Source organism: Pseudochaenichthys georgianus, chromosome 21 (genome assembly GCF_902827115.2).
Source record: "Pseudochaenichthys georgianus chromosome 21, fPseGeo1.2, whole genome shotgun sequence".
NCBI classification, from domain to species: domain Eukaryota; kingdom Metazoa; phylum Chordata; class Actinopteri; order Perciformes; family Channichthyidae; genus Pseudochaenichthys; species Pseudochaenichthys georgianus.
The window spans coordinates 16,938,102-16,960,700 of NC_047523.1; the positions used below are offsets into that span (position 1 = coordinate 16,938,102).

The 22,599-nt window shown below is 41.9% G+C and overlaps 1 protein-coding gene across 5 annotated transcripts; it reads right to left on the bottom strand.

Moving 5' to 3' along the window:
- Positions 1–8,647: 8,647 nt before the first annotated feature.
- On the bottom strand, positions 8,648–22,246 carry LOC117467056 (histamine N-methyltransferase-like). Of its 5 annotated transcripts, XM_034110626.2 has the most exons (9): positions 22,091–22,245; positions 21,786–21,873; positions 16,570–16,633; positions 15,315–15,461; positions 14,094–14,146; positions 13,140–13,247; positions 11,810–11,940; positions 11,536–11,629; positions 8,648–10,451 (listed from the first exon to the last, which is right to left on the bottom strand). In XM_034110626.2, the coding sequence occupies exons 3-9, from the start codon at positions 16,629–16,631 to the stop codon at positions 10,090–10,092; spliced, it is 957 nt and encodes a 318-aa protein (XP_033966517.1). In that variant the 5' UTR covers positions 16,632–16,633; positions 21,786–21,873; positions 22,091–22,245; the 3' UTR covers positions 8,648–10,089. The 5 variants fall into 5 exon arrangements, with proteins under 5 accessions (XP_033966517.1, XP_033966518.1, XP_033966520.1 ...); XM_034110627.2 differs by lacking the exon at positions 16,570–16,633; XM_034110629.2 differs by lacking the exons at positions 14,094–14,146; positions 16,570–16,633 and having other exon boundaries at positions 22,091–22,246.
- Between the last annotated feature and the right edge of the window lie 353 nt (positions 22,247–22,599).

A 22,599-nucleotide genomic window follows, 5' to 3' on the forward strand; every position in this document is an offset into this window, starting at 1 on the left:
GACTGATTTAAGCAATCATACACGAGAGGCCGTTCTTGTCCAGTACAGGCGTACGGACCTCGGCGCAAGCGCCTTGATCCTGCCGCAGTACTGTCGTACCAATAATGACGTTCAAGAACGGCCTCAAGTGTATGATTGCGATTCTATAACACAAACTATCATTGTAATCAACAATATCGTAAAATAATTTCATAATGTGGGCTAATTTGCTACGCTTTCTGCTTGAGTTAATCTCCGTCAGAAAGTAGTTCCTAGAAAGTAGTTCCCATGGTAACGATAGCCGATCAATCGAACACTCCTGCTTCCTCGCTTACAGTTATTGATATAGCCTAATTATAGTAAATAATATATTATTAACCAATTTATTGAAAACAATTCTTGAATTAGGCTATTTAAATATCTGAGTAATCACTGTGTGGGATTAGCGGAACAAATCAAATCAGGCTGTCCATGGTGCTGAAACATTTTGGGTTCAGAATGAAGGTGGATGTTCATGCTGCCATTAAAAGTGCAATTCTTGAAACAGCTCTCCATGAACTCCATGCCAGACATTTTTGCAGGTGGTGCCATGGTGTTCACGGGTAGGACTACGTTATAGGAAGAGCTTTCCTCCAGTGGCCGTTTCATGGCGTGTCCCGGACCGGCAAAAAGCGCATTGCTCCACATCTTTCTGTTGTCTAGAGATGGAGCCCAGTAGCTGCGAAGCGATGACTCGTTTTTATGTCCGCTAACGGACATGATTTCTCTGGCCTCCAACCCTGCCTCCGCCAGCCGCTGTATGCAGGTGCTTCTGACGCAATGGTGTGTGTAACGAGAGACAATGTATAACAGTGTAACTATAGGTTACTTACGTAACCCCAGGCCTCAGAGTAACATGAAGTGAGATGTCTCACTATGGGATGCGCCTCATCGCGGAGCAAACAGAAGCATCAATCTCATTACGCCAATCCTGATTGGCTGGTGATCTTGACGTCAGCGTCAGGGGAAATCACCCCCTATAAGTAGCTTGCACCACAACGCATGCGTCATTCAAAATAAGCACCTCTTCTCGCTTCACCATAGCAAGGAGGGCCGTCTGGTGAGACATCTCACTTCATGTTACTCTGAGGGCTGGGGTTACGTAAGTAACCTATAGTTCTCATTCATAACACTCCATTCAATGTCTCACTATGGGATATTGTAGCTCCCGTATTGCCAGACGAGCTTATCTCGAAAATCACCAATCAACCAGAATTTAACAGGTAGAGTCCCGACTCAACAGGGGACCCAGCACTGCTCGGGCCACGCTTGGAGCGGAGACGTCTAGCCTGTAAAAGCGGACAAAAGTGAGCGGCGAGGACCAGCTCGCCGCTGCACAGATGTCTTGGATGGAAACACCCTTGAACAAAGCCCAGGATGTAGCCAGGCCCCGAGTCGAGTGAGCCCGCAGACCCGAAGGTGCTGGCAAATTCTGACTCGTATAGGCCAAAGCAATTGCCTCCACAATCCAGTGTGAGAGCCGTTGCTTAGTAACAGGCTTGCCCTTGTGAGGGTTAGCCCAGGACACGAAGAGTTGGTCATTAAGACGAAGCTCCTTTGATCTGTCCATATATGTGTGTAAAGCCCGGACTGGACACAACAGATCCTGCTGCTGCTCCCCGGAGGAAACCAGCGGCGGAGGAAATGCCTCAATGTCAATTGGGGTACACGAACCAACCACCTTAGGTGTAAAGGCAGGGTTGGGCTTCAACAACACTCTTGTTTGCCCTGGGGCGAACTGAGTGCATGAGGGATGTACAGACAGTGCATGGATATCGCTGACCCGCTTGGCCAACACACTCTCACTCCCTAAGCGTCCAATAGCGACGTTTGGTCAGTGTCCGTGGCGTCCAATTGTGACGCTCCTAGGCTCCTTCAGCGTCATAAAGGGACGCAAATAGCTTTCAACTGATTGCAATGTATTCCCATCTGCGTCGGGATTTGACGCTCATGGAAGCACGGCATTCGTTTATGTCGGCTGCCCTTAAAGGTAATGTGAGCGTCCATTCCCAGGAGTAAAGGATGGCAGAAGACACTACACTACTCAGAATCCCCAGCTATCGTTTGGACTACACCATGTGCTCTGTTTGACAAACCCCGTGATAGTCCTCAAGCTCTGTGATTGGAGAGTGTGCTCCGAGGGTTAAGCCGATTCTCGAACAGCACTTGAAATGGGATGGAACCACGGCAGACTGTCCAAAACTGGATTTGAACGGGTCCACCGCGTCCCCCCTCCCCCACCCCGTCCCCAGAACTACACATGCTGGCTATTCTGTTTCGCAACATGTTCTCTATGGCACGTCTCTACTGGGAGTTGTAGTTTTAAAAGACGTTTTCAAACTTCCCATAATAAGAAGTTGCCAGTATTAAACTGTGTACATCCCTGGAGGTTTAGGGGATAGGAAACACTCAAATTTAAAACATATAATTAATAAATAGGTGAAAATTGCTTGTGCCCATAATGGGCAGCATTAATATATACCCACACGACAGCTAAGGTCAGAAGAGCTTTATTTAACAGCTGGTCTTATGTTTGTGACCCCTCCTGTTGTTCATTGATGAGCCGGAAACATGCACTTGTCAAGGTTCAGAGGCACATTGTGCAAATATGGCAGTAGCCATCGATCATCTTAAGATAAGATATACATTATTGATCCCAAGTTGGAAACATTTGCATTACATCAGCATGTGTATAGTTGTAAATATGCAGTGGTGTTTATTTGTAAATCATTTAGTATAATCACACAAATTCTGTGTTTTATATTTAATAATTCTGTGTTCTTTATTTATTGATTGTTCAATACCTGACAAGGCCGGAGATGAAAAACTTTGGTCACAGGTTCCTCAACAGGCATCACAAGACATCTTTCAATATGTGTACCTTCACCATCTGCACATTTCTTATACTATCTACATACTATCTATAATACATATGTATAATATCAGTTAAAATAAGTGCTTCAACATAGTTAACATTGCTGTTGGTATGCACAAATATTGATAGATGTCTTGTAATGCACTGTTGAGGAACCTGCGACTCAAGTTTTTCATTCATTTCATAACTACACCATAGTTGTGTAGGCCTATATGATATGTCAATAAACCTTAGAAAATCTTGAAAGGGATGTGCAAAATAGTCATTATATACAGTCTTTACTTAACTATTAGTAGAGAATAACGAGTAATGAACATACTTTATAGGGATTCTATTAATATCTAATAATAAAAATAATGGAATTCAATAACATGCTTTAACCACTAGGTGTCCCTTTATATCAGCTGTGCACCTTTATGGTGTAAATACAGCCTATCTACCAATTGGATCAAATATAAAAGTCCGCCGAATTAGTGTTGATACGGCAAGGAGACACATTGTGTGAAAATAAATGTAAGATGTTGTTTAATTGTTGATATATTTATGATCCACGTCACGTTTCCAGTGTTGGCGGCAGTTCCTCATGTTTGTCTATAAGTCTTCTCATCAGGGCTCTATAAATACCGAACTACGGCAGATATGTAATATTTAATGCAGCCGAACCGTGTATTACAATGCCGTTATGTGATGACTTTCAAAGAGAAAAGCAAGTACACTCGGAATAAAGACATCGCCACTCAGGATGTAGACTGGTTCAGGTCTGCACTGAGGGGCGCACAGTGTGGCATGGCATGGCTTTTGTCACCTGAGCCAGAGCCGCGGCCTCAACATCAGGCCATTGTCACCGTGCCGGAGCTGGTGAAGGGGCATGGGGGTCGGTGGCTTGAGGCAATTCTTGCCTCAATGCGACTGAGCAGAGACCAGCAAGCTGCCATCCAGACAGCCACCGGAGGACAGCGGACAAAGTGGCAGTTACACAGGCGGGGCAGGTTGACAGCCAGTAAGTTTGGTGCTGTGCTGCGGTCGGGACTTTCATCCACTCCATGCGCGTCCCTCATGAAGAGGGTGCTCGGGGGGTACAACTTGGACGGAGTCATGGCTGTCAACTGGGGGGTTGTAAACGAGGCCGAAGGGGTGAAGGCTTTTGTGCAGGCCTATCAGGAGACAGTGTTCGAGTCTGGTCTCTTTGTGAGTGAGTCGGTGTTTTGGGAGCATCCCCCGATGGACTTGTGCAGCCATCTGCCCTGCTGGAGGTGAAGTGTCCACCATCATTATATAGGATATATATATATATATTTGTATACATATCTGTAAATTGTATAATTTTATTTGATTTAAAAGTATTTTTGATCTCTGTCTATAAACACAAACTGAGTAAGATTGACAATAAAGTTGACTTTGAAAAATATATATATTCTTTATGAAAATAGTTGACTGTTGGAGAAATGAATCCAAATGAAACGTTGGACTGAACTACAACTACGCCTTTAAATCTCTACGGACTGTTTTTCAGTGGGATGGCAAGTTCCTATCTTTAAACATTTATTAGTTTTTTCTCAGAACAGATTTGATTTTCTGAAGTTAATTTAACTTAACCATGTAAGGTCATTATTAAAAAGGTACAATCAATTTGTTTAGGGTTGACTAAAATAATGATAAACATTTCATCTGGATAATTTACTGACAGAATAAGAAACTCAATGATGCTCTACTCACCTGTTCCTTTTTATAAGGTGAAACAGTTGAAACGATAGATTTTAGTAAACTTAAAAACAACCTTCTCCAAAAGCTATCAAGGAATATACCGAATACTTGTTTTAGAACTTTATTACATATTTTTATATAAATAGTTTGAGTGATCCATAATTGACAGAAGCTTGTGTTTACACTGACCTGTTACTCATATATTAATGTCTTTGTAACTTATTTAAACCACTACCTCACTCATTTCTTTCATTCATCACGGTTCAGTGAACTAAGTGATACATGAACCAGTTTAATAATTATAATAACGTAGGATTGCAACTCTTTGAAACTGTAGGTGGCTCTTAAAAGAGCCGTTGTGTTTGGGTGTGCTGGTCTCAGGTCAGTCTAAGCCCTCTCTCCGCGGATGCAGCGGGATGTCCTTAGGCATGATGTTGACCCTCTTTGCTTGGTTCATCTTACTGGGGGCAGCTACATGGATGTCGGTGCAGTCCACAGTCAGTGTGCAGTTGAAGGCAGAATGAATGTATTATTGTCTCCGAATGAAGCACAACTTCATGTCATACAATACATTGACTTTATTTGTAATTGTGTAAAAACATATGAGCATAATGATTAGCAAGCAGGACCTGCAGGAACAGAGCACAGTGATGGATGGAGCTGGGAAGAGAGAAGAATAAAGAAAACAGATCAACTTCATTATCGGATATTAAAAATTCAATTTCAAAACAAGTTGCCACTCCTATAGTTTTCTAGTATGTAAAGATGATTTCACTTGACCTATGCACAATATCACACTCAATACATGTGTGTCTCTGGGGGGTGCATTGTGCCTTTGATGTATATAAATAATATACCATAACCAAATACTATTACGTACAGTGGAAATCAGGTTGCCAGAGCAGGTCAGTCCAGTGTGCATGTTCCTCAGGGTCTCAGCAGTTACAGGTGAGGTAAAGAAAATAAAAGAGAAAAAGGTCAGTAACAACACTTTGAATAATTATCTCTTTTAATAATGTTCTATCAGTAATCACTCAACTACTGTCTTTCCAACAAACAGATTGACTCACTATCATCACAATGAAACACGTCCAGAAGAATGGACCACAGATGGAAATTAGCTATTAGCTATAATCTGGCATATTGCATCTCTTCTCTTTGCTGAGATTAATGTTTTTGTATGCATGGTCCTTCTATAAATAAATAAATGTCATGCAAAGCTGCCTGCCTGCCTTCCTTCCTTCGACTCTCCCTGAACTGCCTGATCTTTTAATGTTCAATGTTAACCATTTGAGCAGATAGCATTAAGTAGAAAAGATCGCAGATGCTAATCTGCCGTTAGCCTACCTCCCGCCCCCTTAGCACCTGGTGGAGGGGGCGATAGGCTACTCTTCAAATGTTTCACAAAATACTTAACATCATGACTACTCTTACTGTTTAACATTTGGGTTCACTTCATGTTAAGGCTAATACAAATGACAAGGCTAAGTAATGTGATGCTAACTAACGTGCTCGCTACTAGCTATGTAGCTAGCTTGACTGTGTTCCATGCACAACATGTGTATTACCTGATATGTCTGATCCAACGACTCCTGGTCCTTTCATCAGACGGGAAGCGATAGAACGAGCTATGATCTATAAATATGATCACTTATGTGATTACAACCTGGTACAAAGCACACAGGCATCTTGTAAAAGTGAATTTATTTTTAGCAATCTCTTATTTATTGGAGGGAAAAAATCAGTTATGAGATCTTCTTCTTCTTCGCTTTAATTACGAGTCGCAACCACTTGGAGCATTATCGCCTGTGACATCACTTACGTGAGCCAGAATGGGATTTGGGATTTGTAGTTTTTGTAGTCGCGTATTTTTCATAGTCTTATATTTCAACAGTTTTACGACAAAATGTGACTTTTTTGACATGGAACTTATTGTTTAAGATTGACAAACATCATATGTGTAGTTCGTGGCACAATTCAAACGGGATCAAAAGATACGTTTTATCTCTCCATTGAATTCAATGTTAATTTTTCGCTTCCGGGGTCCCATGGGCCAGAAGTAGATGGGCGTGACTTCGCCTCTCTATTACTACGTCCTACGTTGTGGACCAACGTAGTTATTACACGTTTTTTTGTGAGACTGGGTTGGAGGACCGCACCTAAGGAAGATCTGCAGTGTGCCAGGGTCTCAAGTTCCCGCGGAGCTACGCTCGGCTGGGCACGTCTTCATTCGTTACAACACACACAGAGGCCCCCTGCAGCCCCCTTACGATGGACCTTTCCGGGTTTTGGAACACGGTGAAAAACACCTGGTGGTCGGTAAGGCTGAGCACGTCTCGGTTGACCGGGTGAAGGCTGCTCACTTGGACGTGGACCGGCCGGTGGTGCTGGCTCGGCCGCCGAGACGGGGCCGACCCCCGGCTTTGATTCCTGTCAGGGAGTGTGAACCTGTTGTTCCGGTCCCTCCTCTGTCAGGGGCCGCACGGGCGGAGGTCGCTGTACCGACTCCGGTGCGCAGGTCTCGTGCAGGCGGATTGTTCCTCCCTGCAATACGGATTTTGTTTACACGTGAATTCTGGGGGGGCTTGTGTGGTGACACGTTATTGGACATAATTCACCTCTCGTATTGTGTTGCCACACGGACCCTTTAGTGGGAACACCTGTAGCGTTAGCTTCCATTCCTGCTAGCTCGTCAAGCAGAGCAGTTCATGTGATAACCTCTCTGTTATTAATGGCTAATAAAGATTGGAACTCTGTTCTTAATACACCGCCTCCGACTCCCTTTTCCTGGCACTACAATACAGTGTTTTCGGGTAGATTCAGTTAGTGTGCTGGCGGGGGCTCATCTGGAAAGCAGTTGACTCACAACCGCAGAGTCCCTGGTTCAAAGACTGGTCAATAAGTATTTTTGGTTTGTTTATAAAAGCTACAGCTAAATGTGATAATGTAGTTAATAAATGTATTCTTTAATAGGGTTTAGCCTTTCTCAGGCTACAACAACATGGTTAAGTTTACGAATATTATTAAGGAATACAAATTCCTCTGCAATGTTTAACAGCCTCCTTGGGCTTTTCAATCACAATCATTAAAATGTTGAGATGTCAAATCTGCCTGTTTTACACACTTTGACCAAAGCCTCATGAGATGAACCCTTTTGGGAACCAATTGGCTGAAAAGCTTCACGACCAAACTCCACAGATCTCTCTCTCTCTCTCTTACAGAAAGTTACTGCTAATGCCCTCAAGATGGAGCCAATACTTCATATATCAGACAGCTATTTTTGACTGGACTCAGAGTTAGGCCAGCAGCTACCAATATCCTTTGTATATATTATGTATTTATTTCAAAGAGGACCATGCATACAAATACATTAATCTCAGAAAAGAGAAGATATGAATTATGCCAGATTATAGATAATTTCCATCTGCAGTCCTCAGTGTTTATCTGACCTATGGAGTGATGCATGTATCAGTATGTGAATATCAGTGTTCAAGGTTGTAAAGCTGAGGAAACATGCTTTCTCAGGCTTTTATTTAAGTTGTGTAGAATTGTATGCATCTCATGTTCTATTTTTTAAATGGAGATGTATTAGTGCTCTGTGTATTGAAACAGTGCTACATTGTTAAAATATATATGTATTTATACTGTGTGTGTATATATATATAATTTCTCTTTTTCACATTATAATTCTACAACAGCTTCTTTACAAAACAGAAACCCAAGCTTTAACAGGTTTTTGTTTTGATCATGTTCTCTCATTGATGTAAATATTATATAATACAACCATTTCAAGATATAACATTCAAGAGCGAAGACATAAAATGCAGACACTCCCGCAGGAGTCTCCAGCTTATTAAATTGAACAGCTCAATCTCTATGGAAAATTAAATGTTGAATTTTCCATTTATTTTTACACTTCCAAAGTAATATGATTCAATGGGAGCCATAGTATAATGGGGTTGGTAGCACAGCCTGCCAGCTGTTGGCCATTCAAAATGCTTTCATGATGAAACCTGAGGACGATGTCTAAAGCCGATTAAAACTCAGGTCTTTACATTTTGGGTGGCGTACACAAATAAACACACTGTGTGTTATAGAAAAAAACATAATCAAGCCATATACATTTTGCACCGGCATAGAAAAACACAATACAATTATAGAAAATAACTTGTTTGTAAAAATCAATAATGTAAAACTAAGCATATCCCACAAAGGCTAAACGCTTGTTGATTAAATACAGTAAATAATACACTGTACAATGGGAATCAATCGCCCAAAAACGATTCAAGTATGCTATTATTCTACTGCAAATGTATAAATCACCAAAGGCTATTAAAGGTGGGGTAGGTAAGTTTGAAAAACCAGCTCGAGATACACTTTTTGTTATATTCCATGGAATGCTCTTAACATCCCGATAGCAGGAGTACTGTAAAAAGCACGACTAATCATTTTAGCCGGTGTCAGTAGCCTACCATGGGTCCTTCTCACTTCGGTTAAATGGATTCCTTGCGTCCCTCACTTGCGTCGTTTCCCTGTGACTAGTCCCTCCCACCAGGGAAGCATGGAAAGATGCAAGGAAACCACGAGAAGCAGGGAAATTAGTTTTAAGAGCAATGGGACGTCCTTTCCTCCGGAGCGTCACGTGAAGCAGTCCGTTTGTGATGACGCTGCACAGCTGATCGTCTGACAGCAGCCAGCTCTGTCCCCGTTATTTCCACACACACCCCCGCCTCTGTTAGTACACATTTACTGACACAAACATTTGTATCATCTGTTGTGTCGATTGTTATTTTGTATGTTTGAATGTTAAAAAAGAACAATCGACAGTGTTGTAGAGCCGATGAATGGGAGTCGGAGGCGGCGTGTTTAGTATGGAACACCACACTTTATTTCCATCACATTACAGCAAAGCAGGATGATCTTGTATACACGCTACACAAGCTAGAATGACAACACAACACAGGTGCATTCACTAACTCGTCCGTGGTGCAACACACACTATATAACCCAGTGAATTGTGTCCCGTAAATGTCACCAATGTAAACATAATTATGTAAATAACCCAATTTGTGTTCTGTGAAACGGAAAAGGATATTACATTGTTTGTGTTACTTTCGTTGCAGCGTCTTAAATGTAATTTAGGTTAACTTCCTGTTTTATTTAGAATTATTATTATTACCTCTTGGGTTGCCGTACAGCCAATGCGTGACGTCATTAGTAAGCGTAACGGACCCGAGCAGATCTGGTAGGCCGAGCACATATGGTACTGACACCAGCCCGGCTAAAATAACTGGATGGCCTACCTGCCTGTCAGCCTTCCATCTGTGCACAAACTTATCTCGTGCCCTCATTGGTCATGTGCGCGTTTGTGTGTGTTGGAGGAGGGGCTCTGTAAGGAAGTGGCAGATTTCTTCAGTCTGTGTATTTTCAAATTCTAACGCACTCGAGCTGATTTCTCCAAAATTAACTACCCCACCTTTAAGCATTTGTTTCTAAGTTTGCGGATCTATGACTATGACCCCAAGGTTGTTGTTAAAGATAACTTTGCCGTTGGACTCCTTGCTGCAGTCTGGGTGCTGCAGTAACTCCAGGACACCGGCTTTGAGCTCAGGAGAGGCTGTGTTACTGAAGTCCAGCACCTCAGTGAGGAAATCAAGCAGCAGCTCTCCCTTCTCATCCCCTTCTGTGAAACACTCGGTGATTTCCATTTGAGAAGGCAGCTCGTAGCTCTGGTAGCTCACACCCTTGGAGTCCAGAAAGCTTTTCATGTCTCCAGTGGTGACACACTGACTTATTTCTGTGTTACAGAGCTGGCTCCTGTAGGTCCGCCACAGCTTTCCCCAACCACTGTCACCTGGAAAAGATTACATGAAAGTAGAAATAAGAATCTACAGCCGAGCTAGCAGCTCTCGAGGCTTTACTCTGGCCTACCAGTGCTTAGAGCTACATGCTAACCTCAGCATGCTAACATGCTCACACTTTTTTACTCGAATATAGGCAAGGCGAGTAAACGTTTTCATATGTTTGCACGATTAACAAACAAAATGTGTATGTGCTCTTGTCCAATTTTTTTTCTTGACAGTTACTATTTTTACCTTGTTCAACATCTTGCTAGCATTCTAAATGCGTGGTGCCCTTGAGCAAGGCACTGAACAACCTCCCACCCCCCCCTACTCCCATTGCTCAACAGGCGCTGTACAATAGCTGCCCACTGCTCCTACTAGGATGGGTTAAATACAGAGGTCAAATTTCACTGTGTATGCTGTATGCATGTGTGACCATTAAAGAGGGTTTCATAGCTCCAATTCTATCTATCTATCTTGCTAATTGGCACTAAATATCAAATAAAGCTGAGACTGATGGGAATATCATTAGTTTAGCAGCAAATTGGTCTCAAATGATCACAATTATGATTTGTGTAACAGTGTCAACTCTTAACAAACACTGTATTGATTTTTGTATTGTAAGATGCAAAGATATGTGGCAGAGATAGCACAACAAGTGTAGTGTGATAAATCATTAGCAGATCCCTCTTTTCTAGATGCTTACAAAAATAAACCTTTTCCACTTAGATGTTATGCATATGGTGGTGTGTTCCTTGTACCCTGATATTTTTCTCAAATTATTATTATTTTTTCAATTCAAGTGATATCTATCACCATGCTGACAGTTTTGCAATATATTAAGTTGTATCCCTGTATCATGAAAGCAACAATAATTCTTATTTGCGCATGTAAATTCTCTTGTTTTCACAACTTCTGATAACAACAGTTATAGTATTTGTATATTTATATATTTCTAAAATGATTTTGTTCCCTCTAGACTGTACTGAATCTATAGAAAATAGGTGTGCTGACTATATACAGCATAACCAACCCTTGCCATCAGAGAAGAAAATATAAAAAATGGATAATATGAGATTAAATCCATCCACTCACCAGATACTAGGATGATAAGAAGCTTCCCCTTCTTGTCGAGGAGGCTCTGGAAGAACTCGATGGTAGCTCCAGGATCCTTCACATAGTACAGCATCTGTAGATTTCACCACAGATAATGAGCTGGTAACTGGATTCACATAGCACCTAATTAGAACGCTATGCTACACAGATGTTCTAATGGGATTAATTACTGTGGAGTGCCGCCAAGTGAATACGACCTAGATGTGTCAAAAATATAGTCCGTGAGCAAGAAGCACACGTCAGCGTCACCGACCTGTATCATGTGAATGAAGTCAGCCTTCTTAGTCATCTTTTTCACTCTCCACTGCTCCTCAAACTCGGAGGAAGTCATCTTGTTCCAGGTACATTTTATGTAATCTAAATTTGGTTTCTGTGACACCATAACTATATAAAGAGACACAAAGCAGAATCAATGTTACTTTGTGTAAATGAAACATCTTTAAACCACACGGGGAAAGTATCAAATAACTTATGTAGGTCAGAAAAATACTTTTCTGCTACTTCGATATTTTAGTCTCAAGATTTCAAGACGCTTTAGAAAACACTAATTCTGGTAAAGTTTTGAGTCAACAGACACTTGGCAGTAATTGAGCCACCCACAGGAAATAAAATAGTTGTTGGCACTCAATGCAGCAGAGATGGACACAAAAGATAAGAAAGAGGAACTTCAGGATCACAGTTTGCCTACATCTTTTATTAGGGTAGCATTTTGAATACATGTGTTTGTGTGAATATTTCAAAGTAGAACTAGTAGAAGTTTTTCTAAACTCCTGGTCAGAGAGCAGCAGAACTGGTGGGGATTCACAGTTTTTCTCAAAAAGAGATTCTGAAAGGTGGATACTTGCTGTAGCGGCCAAAATCATATAGAACTAAAACAGCCGCCGAGGCACTAGGATCTTACACAGGGCAATGATCATCCAAGTCCAGACAAGAACCTCCATTTGTGCATTTTATTCCAATAATAAAGAACTATGAACAGGTTTCCTAGATCTCTTTCCTTAAGCCTTTCCTATGGCTTTCCCTTGTGTGGGTTGAAACACCCTGGTAAAAAACCATTTGCCTGCTAGTGCTCTGGCTCCCACCACCCACCTGTCTCCAATATATACAATTACACCAGGTGCTCTAATCACCCAGTGCCCAAAACATGCCTTCAAAATAAAAGCATAGAAACTACTTTAACTTATGACGCTAACTAAGAATACATATAAATAAATGATAATAATAAACACTATAAAGAGCAAGAAAATAAATGTTAAACTATTAAATAATATAAAGAGATATATATACATATATATATATAGCTCCAACACTTGCTGACATGAGGGCTAGACTCTGGGGCTGGTGGTCAAAGGACCATCCCCCTGCTACTGTAATACATGTATAACTGTATTCTTTATGTATAAGTGGGAAAGCCAAGGGCAGACATATAATGTATTCTCTGCATTGAAATACAACAAATGTGAATATAGCCTTTTTTATGCTGTTAAATTACATATCGGAACACATTTTTGGGGGCATGTGAATATACAGACACAGTATAAATGTGCGGTTTGAGAGATATGTGTGTGCCTATAAGACTGTACCTTTGTACTGATGTAGCTGCGTGCTACTAGGCTCCACCACCTCATTATCCACCGTCACCCCTGGGTGCTTCAGACGGAGCTGGGAGAGCATCTCGAGGTCAATCTCACCTACACAAGCCAACAGTTCTTATTTTGAAAAACACCAATTTTTTGCTAATAAAATCTCGACCCATTCTCCCGACAGCAGCCAAACTGTTCAATTATAAAAGTAAATGCATGTCACCACATTTCAAACAGTTGTACTTGTCAGGTATGCAGGAAATTATACATTTGATGTTGCGATAATCTCAGAAAAGCCTCGAGTCAAAGCTCACTAGGATTTTTCTCCAAATATAACTTTGCCACAGGCAGGTGATTTTGTTCTAGTTATTGAATCTGACACATTTCCATGTACAAGAGTACATCCAAGCAAAGAATCCGATGTGGACAGGCGCTGAATCTTTCTGATTAGATTTAATAATACCTTGCAGGGGAGTTTGTAGGCATTCTAATGGATTTTACAGTCCATCACAGAATCTGTACCGCCACTCCATTATGACACTGACATGACAGCTCAGGTAAATTAATGGAATTGGCTCTGATATAAGTGAAGGGTAATAGCACTCATGCGCATGTAGTGAGTTTGATCAGGAACACATTAGACTTGCTGTGTCATGAGCACTGGAAACAAAATGCAGTGAAACCACACACTAGTGAGGTCACTCCGTCCACGACCGAGGTTAAAGATTAATCTGACAACCAGGTAGATGGGTTCAAACTCTTACCACTGATAATAAGGGTAATGGTTTTTAGTGCTGCATGACAGTAGTACCAAAGGAACTAATGCTGCAGGCTGATTCTACAACGCCTCCTCACCTTCGCAGTCTGCAGCAGAGGTCGCTCAGCTACTAACCGTGTCACACAAAACACAAGATACGTTTGGCACTGAAAGTGTCCTATACTGAGTCTTCTTACCAGCTCCACTTCCAACTCCAATGACATTTAGATGGGACTTTCCATCTCCAATGCTGAGGGGAGAGCAGAAAAGCACTTCTTAAGAACTCAACTTAAAAACTCACAGCTTCCGACCTGCCGATTGGGGCTGTAACCGTCAATTCTGCCTGACATCGCGAGATGTTCTTATATAGCATCTGAAGCATCTCCCGGCTCGGGGCTTTCATTCTTCCTATGAAATGTTCTGTCAATCACCAACTGATTTTAATAACACTATTATCTGTTTTAATTACTTGGGAGTCATATCACTCCAGATTTGCTCCCTGCTCTGCGTCACAGAGTTCTCAAAGGCTCAAGCTTATATGAACATAGAACATTTTAAGAAGGGACATTTTATATACACTTCTTGTCATTCACATATGCACACCTTGTTTAGCTATGTACATTTGTGCAATCATTTATTTCGTTTTTGTAAGCATCTCAGTGACAGTAGGCAGGAGCTACTCATAACATATGAATATGTTATGTTTGGGGTTCTAAGTTTAGTCATAACAAACTGACACTGCACTGCTTAATTGTTCATAGCCTTTGCAGCAGAAGTCTTCACACTGCATTTTCTTTAACTTTGTTTGACAGTGTAATTGTTGGAGGTGTATACACTCTTGCAAGCACAAAGTTACTTTTAGTTTAAGGAAAAACAAGTGAAGTATGAGGCTGATCCTCCTTAGTAATAATCAGCCTCTCTGAATCTGTCGTGTTAATCACAATCACTTCTATTTTCCGCTAATCTGCCTTCATCTACTAAATAATGCATCTTTTCTATGTCTCCCCCCTGGATTGCTCAAAGGTTAAGAACATCTCTCTGGGCTTATGGTAATTTAGTTATCCAGCAACAATATTATCACAACACTTGTATAACAAGTTATACTGTATGTTCACTACGGTTTGACTTTAACAGGATTGTTTAAAGCCAATATTAATGTTTGACAGTTCTGACAATCTAAGAATGATGTACGGGTCAAACAAAAATGACATAATCAAACATTTTTGAAAACATTTAAAATATGGAAAAATAAACATGTCACTGCTTTCTCTCGACAAATGTGGGGTATTGTTGTACTTTGTTGCTTCACTCATAGAAAGTGTGTGTGTGTGTGTGTGTGTGTGTGTGTGTGTGTGTGTGTGTGTGTGTGTGTGTGTGTGTGTGTGTGTGTGTGTGTGTGTGTGTGTGTGGCAGATTACCTGGCCAGTATATCTGGCAGCGTGTTGTGGATGAAGTTCTGCATACACTGATGCTCGGAGGAGCGCTCCAGAAAAAGCTGGAAGGATTTCTGGTACCTGTTATCATCAATACCCAGACTCTTCAGTGGAGAGGCCATGGCAAATAATCTGGCACAAAAACACAACATATTTCCATTAACAGCTAAGAGGGCTGGAATGTTAATATATATCATTCGCATAAGTAAAAGGAGTAATACTACAGTATAGGAACAATAACCGTTTTTAATTAAATACAAAAGCATTATCAGATAAATGTACTCAAAGTATTCGTTTGTCATAATGGGCCTTTATAGTGTCATCAATCATATTACTAAGCTAATATTGTTTTCAAGCATCATCATGCAAACAGTAATTAAAGGTGGGGTAGGTAAGTTTGAGAAACCGGCTCGAGATACACTTTTTGTTATATTCCATGGAATGCTCTTAACATCCCGATAGCCATGAATATCATAAGTGCTTTGACAACAAATTCATTAAAAAATAATATCATCTGTGGAAGCCGTGGCACCGTAAAAAGCACGACCAATCATTTTAGCCAGCCCGGCTAAAGTAACTGGATGGCCTACCTGCCTGTCAGCCTTCCATCTGTGCACAAACTTACCTCGTGCCCTCATTGGTCATGTGCGCGTTCGTGTGTGTGTTGGAGGAGGGGCTCTGTGAGGAAGTGGCAGATTTTTTTCCGGCTATGTATTTTCAAATTCTAGCGCACTCGAGCTGGTTTCTCCAAAATGACCTTCCCCACCTTTAAAAGGTTATATATGGTCAAGTTAGAAATAATTTTAAATACAAGACAAGTCTAACTCCATCCATACAAAATATACAATATTTACCTCTAAAATGGTTAGTACCAAAGTATTTAAGTAATGGTGGCCGCCGGGGGCAAATGCGCTAAAAAGCCCAAAACACTTACATCAGGAGAAACTTGATGCACTTTCAAAAACTATGCAAACATAAAAACACAAATGTGCCATAACACATGCAAATGAAGAAACCTTTGTACCAATGTGACAGCTCATTTGCATGTGTTATGTTTTTTACTTTGCTTCGTATTTTAAACTGCAGCGCATTTCTTTTAAAAAGGTCCCATGTCATGCTTTTCTGGTTATTACCCGTCCCCTTGTGTGTTATGTAGCCTTTTCTGCATGTAAACGATCTGCAAAGTCACAAACCCTCAAAGTACACCCTGTAGCGAGTAAAACTCTAACACAGAAAATACCTGTCTCCGCTGCCCCAGAACGTCTCGTTGGAGATTTTCTTTCTTTCCGAGTATGGTGACATAACTGTGCCAAGGTCCAAGGTCCAACACACACACACACACACACACACACACACACACACACACACACACACACACACACACACACACACACACACACACACACACACACACACACACACACACACACACACACACACACACACACACACACACACACACACACACACACACACACACACACACACACACTTTCTCAGCCAAGGCTCTGTGAATCTCCACTCACAGTTCGCCACACACTCACGTGTGTGTGCTCAGGCTGAGTTCCGCGGTGTCTCGCAGACCCCTCGCAGCAACCAGGAAACGACACCATTCCTTGTGTCCTTTTCTGGTTGCTAACAAACGCCGTTGTAACACGTAATCACACATCAGAGCACAGTGGGCTCATAGGGAGGGGCAGGAGCGTGTAGGACAGGCGTGTAGCATGCCCGGCGCCGTGGGAGGGCCAGGCCCTCCCATTTGACATTCCTGCCCTCCCCCAATAAACACGTTTTTATTATTTATAACATTTTTTTTTTTTTTAAAACATTTTTATTTTAAATTTTTTAAATTATAAATAAACTGTGAACTTTTATGCTACAATGTATGTGATGTCAGATAGTAACTACAAAAAAAGTCGCGGGCAACGTCAAATAAATGCATGTGTCTGTTGTGATTCGTCCACATTTAGACCAATCACAGCGTCAAACTCTGCCGCCAATTCTGGATTTGTTTATTGTTTATTGTGCATTCTGTAGACTCCCATTTCTGTTTGAATTACAACATGGACATCAGAAATTGTCTTAAAAGATTTAAGAATGTATTCAAACGAAATAGCGATGAAATAACTGCAGCCGATGGTGCAGCAGCGGCAGCATCCTCCTCCTCCTGCTCCGTGCCGGTGCCTCCACTACAGACGCTACCTCGCAGCACATCAACAGGTACTATTGGGCCAGCAACCGCTCAAAGACCAACAGCCCCAGATGATCTTGTGGTTAATAAACCCAACCAGGTGAAACTGGATCGATATCCAGAGAGATTGTTTTCAGGGAAGAAGCACACTTTTGCCGCTGCATGGTACAACAACAGACCATGGCTTGAATATTCGTTAAAAGCAGACGCAGCCTTTTGTTTCCCCTGTAGACAGTTTAAAGTGAATAGGCCTACGTCTTCATCTGATGCGGCTTTTACTGTCAAAGGTTTTTGCGACTGGAAACACGCATTACAGACTGATAAAGGACTGCTAAGGCATGCCGCATCAAAAGAACACATTTAATGTGAGAGTTTGTGGAGAGAGAGACAGATACGCGAGGAAACAAATAAGGAAATTAGCACTTTGGTGCACACAGATCAGCTGGCACGGAACCGTTATTACGTGTCAGCTGTCGTCAGTGGCGGCGCCAGAGTATTTTTGTTGGGTAATCTATGGTAGGGCTAACCCATACAGTGGTGGGGCTCAAGTCAGTATTTGTAATGTAATTACATACACGCTATATCGCACCCCTTGACAGTGAAACGCACGCGAGAGGCTTTTATTAGTCTCCTTTTATCAGCTAAATTACATCGAGAGCAACAGGTGTGAGTTAAACAATACAATAGCCTATTCTGCTAATTCCACGTTGTTACAACATGCTACGCAGCGGCAGAAACAAGAAAAGTTGGCATATCGAATTGACACGGAGAGGGGGAGAGAGAGGGAGAGAGACACAGGTAAACAGAGAGAGAGAGACAGCACACAACATGTGGCCTGTGTCTCTATTGTCATACAAAACACTTTTTCAAATGACTATTACAAAATATATTCAAAACTCACTATTCACTCTTCAGATGGGTCGTGTGACTCTGGCACCTGTTCGACTTGTACCTCAATGCGAGGGCGTTTAAGAACAAATCTATCCATCCGAAATATACAATTAATCCTAGAAGTTCTGCTGTCTGTCTGCAATTTACTCGGCGCGAGTTTGGGGACTGTGAACGTGACGTATCGACATATCAGTAATGCATGACGCAGCAGACCCAACGTTTCGTTGCTCTGATTGGCTGTAGGTCTGTTCAAATTGCATTCGGAGGCATTTTGATCTGACCGCGGCCGCGCTGATATTATAACGCCAGAGAATTTTCACACCTTTAGTGTATACAACTCCCCCACTACTTAGACTATTCCTGGCACCCCTCTAGCATAAGCCCGAATGGTCTCAACCATATTGCGTCAGTAACGTGCACTTGTTGTTGCAGCTGAGCAGGATCACTTTGTAGAGGCTTCTCAATACTCAAATTTCCCCTACTCGACTCCCCTCCTCGACTCCCCTCCTCGATACTTAGACCCGCCCACAGGAGATGCGAGCGGAGGACCGAGGAGGGGAACCGAGGAGAGAGGAGGGGAAGCAGCAGACGTTTAAAGAAATGAGAACTCCTCTCCTCTGAGCGGTCGTATTAAAGCGATGTCCCTTCATTATTACGTGGCAACAGCTGCATCATCTGTCGAGTGTTTTGTCATATTTTATAATCTCTGCTGGATCAGCTGAACATTGTTCCCCCACATATTTACTTTGAATTCATTGAGAGTGCGGGATAATGAGACAATACCAGGCTACAGATGCGGACACACAGACACAAATATATTTATATAAATATATGCAATTTAAAGTATGAGAGCACTCTCATAATAACGTAACACAATCAGAGACTGGATATATCCCCCCCCCCCCCCCCTCTCTTTAGTCGCTGAAATGGGGAATTGAAATTACGGGCCAAAAGTTGTATTTGCAAGTATTAAAAGTAAGGACATCAAACCAACTGAGACCCGTCTGTCCGCCGCATCTACGCACTGTACAACACACACCTACACACTGTACCACACACACACACCTACAGCTCCTAAAGCATAATCAGGCTACAGCCGTTGTGTATTTTATTATGTGAAGCACTAAATGGTTTTAGAAAAATATCGACTCTTTGTTTGTAGATATCTACTAAACTAAAGCAAATAAAGAGAGTAGGCATGTTATACTGAGTGATATATATTATACACACTGCTCTGCTTTCTGCAGGACCTCACAGCTGTTATCACTGTAAACATCGCGTTGCGATGAGAGCAGGTTCTAAAATAATATCCAGGGGTTGCATGCAGAGCTGTCATTGGCTGAGATAAGTCCGGCCGTGCGTCACGCCTCCACCGTTCCCGGAAATGCATCCGCTGAGGAGCCGTGGAGGAACCATCAGTGTATCCTCGGTTATAGCTCCTCCAGAGAGCCTCCTCGACGCTCGATCCTCGGTCCTCGGTGTGCATTTAGAGAAATGAGACGTCCTTCAAAATGGCGCGCTGAAATTCATTTCCGGGTCACTACCGGAGGACCGAGGAGTCGAGGAGTCGAGGAGGGGAAATTTGAGTATTGAGAAGCCTCTTGTGTGTTGTGGACACGACCGGTAGATTTTCGCAATCCGTGTTCTCAACATGCTTACTTTAACATATTTTTTCATGGTCGGGCTATGGTAGGGCTAAGCCATTTCTTGGTATGGCTGTCGCCTACCCCAGCCATACCCTGGTGCCACTGGCTGTCATTGATATGATAGCTTTTTTAGCTGTCAACCAACTCCCTCTCAGAGGTGACCAGATGCACTCCACAGCATGTCCGAGTCAGGCAGTGGGCTCTTCCTATCGATGTTTGAGTATACGCTGCACAAAGATGCAGAGTTGGCCAAAATAATGGAAATCATTCCCCACACAGCAACATACACCTCTCACGACATGCAAAATGCCATAATAGAAATAATGAGCACCTTAGTGACTGAGCATATTGTCGAAGAGATGGGGGATGCAGTGTATTGTGAAGTACAGTGCAGTGTACAGGAAGCTGCCATCCTTAACCAGTGTGCCTTGCTCGTGATTTACCAGTGTATGTGCTGCCACGCACACAATGTTTCAAAAGTGGTTTCTATGTTGCCCTTTATTTGTGTATGTATTTTCGATAAGTGTGCGTCTTTACGCAATGCTGTTGGCCTCGCTGTTGGCCCCGCTGTTTGATATATATTGTGCCGCAGGCACGCAGCACGTGACGGTTTTGTGGGCCCTCCCATGAAAATCATAGGCCCTCCCTTTAGATTTGTTCTGGCGCCGGGTGTAGGACAGAGAGTGAATACACATACTATACAGAGATGCTGTATGAGAAAACCAATGTGATTTTGGAACATTGAACAAAGTAAATATATTCTAGTAGACCTCAACAATGGAATTATGATCAGTAGAATAGGCCATGCCAAGAGACCTTTAATCTAAGGGTTTTGTGGCCGTTCTAGAGCATGTGCCCCCTGTCGGCCACCATATACTGTAATGTAGCATAACAAGGAAATAATAAAGGAAAATCCGCAAGTAGGCCTACATGATTCAGGTTTCATATTGTAGGAGTGTCGTATTGTTTTTACTGTGTTTTTGTTGTATTTTATCTCGTTTTATTTGTATCTATTTTATTTGTATTTCACATTCCATCATGTTTTTAATAATCATATTGTATATATATACATATACTATATTTTACACTGTCATCTATGTTTATATCCTGTCAAGCCCACTGGGACAAACGTGTATATTGGGCTATATAAATAAACTTTGATTTGGTTTGATTTGATATTGTAGCTACATTATAGCCATGTACACTCACTCAATTTACAAAATTGCAAATTTGTCATTCCTACTGACTGTCTTTATACAGAATAAGCAATTTAGATAGATGTTCTCCTTTCAGTCATCCCACTGCACTGCCAATATGTTCACAGTCCACTGGTTGAACTTGTTGCTGGATATTGAAGGGCGGACTCCCAATGTGAAACGAACTTCATTCTGGCGGATCGCTAACATTCTTGGCTAGGTTCGCTCAGAGCTCTCTCTATATGGCGCTGAGTTCTCTGAACTGCATGTTTCCAGCTGCTGCACGTCATATCTTCACTATCATAACACAGCTGCCCTTGTGTGTGCAGAAATGTTTCCAACAGCAGTTGAAACTCAAACAGCCTCAAACATAGAGAGCCTGTCGCGTCAGTGTCTCTCGATATGTGTAACATTACGGCTGATGGCGATATTTGCAGCTCAGTAAACGTCACAACGCTCGTTCACTATCGCAATAATTTCGCATGGTGTTTAAGCTGCACAAATGGAGACAATACGCTCAGTTAACACTTACATGTCGTGGAGGAGTGAGTCCTGTAGGAGCAGACACAGTTGTGGTGGCTTAAAGCCCAGCTCTGCTCCGCGCCGTCCGTTAGATGAGCCTGGTCAGATTAATAAGAAAAGGAGTTCAAAACACCGGCATACAAATTATAACAATAATCTGATTTTAATGGTAAAAAGACACAATACGAAAATACAGAGTGCCCTGTAACAGAGCACTCCGGGATCCCCGCTCCACTGCCGTGCGATACAGGTATCGGGACCGGCCAGTCAGCAACTGGGGGCACCGTGCATGAATAAACAACAGTATATATGGACCTTTTTGGGGCGGAGAGTCACTGCTTATCTTCCACCGGACTTCACTCCTTTAATTTCCCAGGGAAGGTTTCACACAAACTATTCTTTCTCAAACAATCAAACATTGTACACAGATATAGGGGAGAGAGGGGTAAGTTGAGCCAGTGGGTAAATTGAACCACCCCCTGTAACCAAGCAACGCCTTATAGTTGTAATCACGTGACCAGAAATTATGCAAGCTCCTCCCATTTCTCCTTGCCTGTGAAAGAGAGATCCTCATTGTGTTCTGGTAAGTAAACATTTTTAGAAAAAAACGTTTTTTGCTTGTCAAAGTAGATTTTCTAGATGTCAGCTATATCGGCTGTCATGTCAAAAAAAAAGTATCCAGGTTTAAACATATTGTATATGTTGATGTGTTAGCAGTGTATTAAACCACACTCAAAAAAATGATTCAAGCCCTTCTTAGACTTGACACATTAAAAATTGTTTCACTTTACTTAAATATGTTTATTTAAGAAATAAACCCAAGT

Excerpts from the sequence above, each read along its gene's own strand:
- LOC117467056 (XM_034110626.2), bottom strand. The coding sequence starts at position 16,631 with ATGTCACCATACTCGGAAAGAAAGAAAATCTCCAACGAGACGTTCTGG. Across the intron at positions 13,248-14,093 it reads TGGAGTTGGAAGTGGAGCTG|GTGAGATTGACCTCGAGATG; the intron begins GTAAGAAGACTC and ends TGGCTTGTGTAG. Across the intron at positions 10,452-11,535 it reads TCTTATCATCCTAGTATCTG|GTGACAGTGGTTGGGGAAAG; the intron begins GTGAGTGGATGG and ends AATCTTTTCCAG.